This window comes from Mytilus trossulus, chromosome 8 (assembly GCF_036588685.1).
Source record: "Mytilus trossulus isolate FHL-02 chromosome 8, PNRI_Mtr1.1.1.hap1, whole genome shotgun sequence".
NCBI lineage: Eukaryota > Metazoa > Mollusca > Bivalvia > Mytilida > Mytilidae > Mytilus > Mytilus trossulus.
Window position 1 is genome coordinate 10,287,923 of NC_086380.1, and position 6,039 is coordinate 10,293,961.

Sequence of the window (6,039 nt, forward strand, 5' to 3'; positions counted from 1 at the left end):
TGCATTAAAACATTGTTACTTATAATGCCAATTTAAACTGTTCAGCAAACAATTGAATATGATAGTTTATCCACTCAATCATTCAAACCAAATCAGTGTACCTTCTTACAAATTAAACTTTTAATGAGCGGAGGAAACATTGTTCATACTTCTGACTGCGCAAATATTCTATTCTTAAAATACGTTTACAACTATCAGATTTTTAACAGAGGATTATTTGTAAAACGACAAATAGAGTATAAACACATAATTTCGGAACCAATATAAAAAAAATGTTCAACATTAAACAAGTTATATAAAAAAAACATGTCGTTTAATTGATTTAAGGCGACGACATATAACAATAGTCCCCCAATTGCACATTTTGCCTGATTAGTCGAACATGTTTATTACTATGGTGGTATTTTACTATCTTCAAATGAATGACCTCGTAGCATTTGACCAATGTAAACATTCGTATACAATGTGAATGTAAAATGTAAAAAAGATAGTGCTTTTTCATATGTTCATGGCGTCTTTCCACTTATTCATTAGTTTGTGTTCATATAGATATTATAGACTGGAAAAGCGTTATTTCATATGGATTCGATGCCTAAATATTTATTTTCATTAGTAGTTTGTTATATGTTATACAATAGTTCAAAGATTGATATTATCACAGGCAGGCATACTTTCACACAAACTTCGTATAGCCCTTGAACCAGAAGCAGCTTCAATTTACTGCCAAACGCAGCCCATTCAAAAAAGTGCTGATGCTGGCCCTGAAATAGTTGTTGCTCCGGTAGGAACGAAATATATAGTAGCTGACTTGGGAGGTAAGGTATAAAATTATAAGTTAATCATAATTTAAAAAAGCGTCTTACTTCCCGAACTATATACGTATCAAATATATTCAAGCAAGACAGTCCGTTACATAGATATAGGAAGATGTGGAATGAGTGCCAATGAGACATCTCTTCATCAAAATAACAATTTATAAAAGTACACAACTATACATCTTATACATCGAAAATATATTTTTATGTTCATTCAATATATATCTACAGCCAGTCGGTATTCCAATGTTTTTTATACCCCCGCTTTAAAAAAAAAGGGGGGGGTATACTGTTTTACCTCTGACTGTCAGTCCGTCCGTCATTCAGTCCTTCCCATGAAAATTTCGTCACATTTTTCTCAGGAACTACAATACAAGGATTTCTGAAATTTGGTTTCAGGATTTATCTAAGTCAGCTATACTGTGTGATGCGTTTTCAGACCGATCACTTGACAACTTCCTGTTTACCGAACACTTGTATAATTTTACACATGATAGCCAAGTTGAAAATTTTCGTCACATTTTTCTCAGGAACTACAACACAAGGATTTCTGAAATTTGATTTCAGGATTTATATAAGTCAGCTATACCGTGTGATGCGTTTTCAGATTGATCACTTAGCATCTTCCTGTTTACCGAACACTTGTATAATTTTACACATGATAGCCAAGTTGAAAATTTTTGTCACATTTTTCTCAGGAACTACAATACAAGGATTTCTGAAATTTGGTTTCAGGATTTATATAAGTCAGCTATACCGTGTGATGCCTTTTCAGATTCATCACTTGACAACTTCCTGTTTACTGAACACTTGCATATTTTTACACTATTAATATTATCCACTTGCGGCGGGGGTATCACCAGTGAGCAGTAGCTCGCAGTTTCACTTGTTTCTGTTTGTAGTAACTTACTGACGTTTTTGTTTGTAACTCTTATGATGCAGCGTTAGTGCAAAACCTTCTCAAAGAAAAGAAAAGAAAGGCATCTACCCATTTTTTTCTTATTTGCGTTGGATATATTGATTATAATCAAATTACCAAAATAAGTGCTCGTATCACATATACCTATGTAAACTGTGTATTCAAGGTATTACCGAAACTAGAAGGCTACTTCAAAGATAGATTTTCACATCGAAATTGACACCGAAAGGAGATTCAAACTAAAATATTTGACAAACATTATGATGTCAGCTTTACAAATGTCCACTACACATTTCCTACTATACCATACATCTTTCACCATCGTATGGCATGTATATATATCAGTCCAGTCGTAGATAATCCCATACATACTTTATTTTTATAATTGATATTAAAAGAACATTGGTATTAAAGAGGTGAATTCTTCAAGTTTAATTGAAATAAACATGTAACAGTGTGCAAAGTGATATTTAAGAAAAAAAACGGACAAAATTCAGTGGAAATCAGCTCTGATTATTTCTACCCTAGAAAAGCATCAACAATTGTGTTTAATAATATATCATAGTATCTTTGAGGTATAGTGATAAAAGCTACTGACAGCCAATGACGATTATTGAAATCAAACAATATATTTCTTTGCTTTTGTTGAAATTCAAATGATTATATAGCATGGAGTAGAGCTTTGTCAAATGATGTTATGGAGAATATTTTTTGTTCAACTAAAAACTACCTTAAAATACTTAAAACATTAGCTCTTGTACGCAATGTGTTTTCCTACTTCTAAATGTTCAGCATTACAACGCCATTGTTTAGTTTATGACAGAGTAAACTTTGCAGTAAATCTGGGGAAAAAAAACCCATTTGTTCGCATTTTTTACAGGTGAAAAAGAAAGATAAAATTGTGCTTAATGAAATGTCTTTCCAATTCATATGCTTGATTAAGTGTTGATGCGTAAAATGAAGCTGTGAAAAATATCATTTTGATTGGATAATAATTTCAAATCTGTGTGTCCATCGATAATGTCGTAGACACTCATCTACAATATATATGCTTCTTTGAAACAATGTTAAAAAACTGAAATGCAGATTCAAACTAAAATATTATACAAACATGATGATGTACGCTTTACAAATGTCCACTACACATTTCCTACTATACCATACATGTATCTCCATCGTATGGCATGTATATATCTCATTCAAGTCGTAGATAGTCCCATACAGACTTTTTTTTTATAGTTATGATTAAAAGAAACCATAGTAAGAGGTGAATTCTTCAAGTTTTATTCAAATAAACATGTAACAGTATGCAAAGTGATATTGTAAGTAAAAACGGACAAAATTCAACGGAAATGAGCTCTGAATATTTTTACCTTAGATTAGCATCAACAATTGTGTTTAATAGTATATCATAGTTTTCCCTTTCTTTGAAAAATAAGGATCAAAGCTACTGACACCCAATGACATTTATTGAAATCAAACAATATATTTCTATTGCCTTTGTCGAAATTCAAATGATTTCAGGGCATGGAGTAGAGCTTTGTCAAATGATGTTATGGAGAATATGTCTTGTTGAATTAAAAACTACGTTAAAATACTTTAAACATTTGCTCTTGTATTCAGTATTACAACGCCATTGTTTAGTTTATGACAGAGCAAACTTTGCAGTAAATCTGAGAAAGGTGAAAAAGAAACATAAAATTGTGCTTAATTAACTGTCTTTCGAATTTATATGCTTGATTAAGTGTTGTTGCGTAAAATGAAACTGTTAAAATATCATTTTGGTTGGATAATAATTTCAGATCTGTGTGTCTTTCGATAATGTCGTAAACACTCATCTACAGTATATTTGCTTCTTTGAAACAATGTTAAAAAGCTGAAATCAAGTTCTTGTAAAATGATATCAATGTGTACATATATTCAAGTGAGATTCTTAACCTCAAACATTTCAGGCGGCACAGCTGACATAACAGTCCATGAAAAAATCAATAATGGAAGACTTAAAGAGATATATTTTGCATCCGGTGGTAGTTGTGGGGGAACGTCAGTTGATGCTGAGTTTTTCAATTTGATGGAGAAAATCACCAATCCAGCAATAATGAATGCATTAAAAGGAGAACATCTTGCAAGTTACCTTGATCTAGCAAGAGAGTTTGAAAATAAAAAGAGATCAGTTAAACCTAATACCACTGGGCGAATAAATATGAAAATACCAATTGCATTGAATCTTGTTTGTAAGGAATATGTGGGCCAAACTTTAAAATCCGTAATAGATTCTTCAGAATTTTCATCAAAAGTGTCACTGAAAGGAGACAAAATAAGATTTGAATTTAGTCTTTTTAAATCTTTATTTCAGTCAAGAATTGATTCTCTGATTAAACTTATGTTAGACATTCTTTCCGAGAAATGTTGCGATGGAATAACTCAAATCATTTTGGTCGGAGGTTTTTCACAATGCATGCTTGTTCAAAAGGCAGTAAAAGATACCTTTCCCAAACTTCCAGTTATCGTGCCAAAGAACTGTGATTTAGCCGTTATGCAAGGCGCAGTAATGTTTGGTCACCAACCAAGTATCATAGCTCACAGAATATCTAGGTGCACATATGGGTTTAGGAAGAAAAAACCATTTGACCCTGCAATTCATGATCAGAGTCACCTTGAAATAGTAAATGGCGAAGCCAAGTGTATCCGTCTATTCGATGCATTTCTTAAGCGTAAGGAACCCATTCAACCAGGCAAAATTTTTAAGACAACGGCTATAAGTCGACCAAGCGAAGGCGGAGAATTCAAATTGTATATTTTCAAAACAGAAAAAGAAAACCCCATGTATACGGACGAAGAAGGGTGTTCCGAATTAGGAGTAATCAAAGTTAAAAAACCAAATCCAACGATTACTGAAAAAATAAAAGTACATGTGGTTTTAGGGGAAACAGAAATACAAGTAAACATTTCCGGAACTGAACTGGGCAAGAAACACAGAGTTACGATTGAAATGATATAACACATAGAATCAGTCGTTTGAATTAAATCTTCTTTCATTTGATTACTTTTTAACTTAATTATTTGTGTTTTTGACGAAAATATTTATATTCTGGTTTATTTTAGATTCGACAGAATTTCATTGAAATCTTTATTCATACGTATACATACTTGTGATTAGCTTAAATCAATCATATTTATATCACTATTAAAACTGGTCATTTCAAAACAAGAAGAGTCTCAAATATCAATACAATAATCATAAATTGATAACGGAAAGTGTGAACTATTTCCGGAAACGTTGTCTTCCCAAACAAGGTAGATAATACATTTAGATAAATAAGAATTTCATTTTTACTTATTTTTTTACGATAAAAATGAAATATTTATGATACAGTTTAGATGAATTGTAATTCATTTAATGACTGGCTATCATCTATTTTGAATTTTTTGAACCATAAAACTAATTTTTGACTCTTCACATTGAATAATCCGCGAAGCGGGTTATGTAAAATGTGAAGAGTCAAAAATTAGTTTTATGGTTCAATAAAATCAAAATATATTATTGCCATTCATTATGAATAAATTTCTAAAAAAAAAAGGCTCAAAGAACTGTTTATATAATTTGAATTAACAAAAACAACGTACAAACATGTTGGCGTATGAATACTCAATGTAATAGTGGGCGTGTCGCCATCAAAATTGAAAATAAAACTAATAATTTTAACCAACCAGAAGACAGTAAATACACCAAATTTATTTATTATTGATTAACAGAGAGAAACCCTGTATTTCTTGTAAAGACAATTTGACCCCTCTCTAGAATGCTTGACTAATGCAGTAAATTGTTAACAGCATGCAATAGATTGAGTTTTTGAGCAAATAATTTTATAAAAGAGGCGAAAGATACTAAAGGAATGTTCAAACTCATAATTCATAAACATACTGTCAATGTTATGGCCTAGTGCGAAATAAACCAACACACAATCAATAGTACACAAAACACAGCAAAGAATACTGAGCCACATGAACCCCACCAAAATCTTTGGGTGATCTCAAGTGCTCCGTAAGAGTACGCTAAATGTGGCATCCGTTGTGTTGCTTGCTATTAAAATTCACGTCATTTGAGAATGTAAACAAACTATTTCATTCGAGTAAGTTAAGTATAAGACCGAATTGACACAATATTATAAAACCTCAGTTCTTTTGAAAAATATTTTATTTCAACAATATTTAGATAAAACGTATTGAATGTCTTTTTAATCAGAATAAAATCATCAAAGAAACTAGTCTTAAAAATAAATACGCCATAGGAAGACGTGCGTA

At 31.6% G+C, this 6,039-nt stretch overlaps 1 protein-coding gene across 1 annotated transcript; it reads left to right on the forward strand.

The window, feature by feature from the left end:
• The first annotated feature begins 3,631 nt into the window (after nucleotides 1-3,631).
• LOC134727323 (heat shock 70 kDa protein 12A-like) lies at nucleotides 3,632-4,735 on the forward strand. The gene has a single exon (XM_063591701.1). The coding sequence runs from the start codon at nucleotides 3,632-3,634 to the stop codon at nucleotides 4,733-4,735; it is 1,104 nt and encodes a 367-aa protein (XP_063447771.1).
• The last annotated feature ends 1,304 nt before the right edge of the window (nucleotides 4,736-6,039 follow it).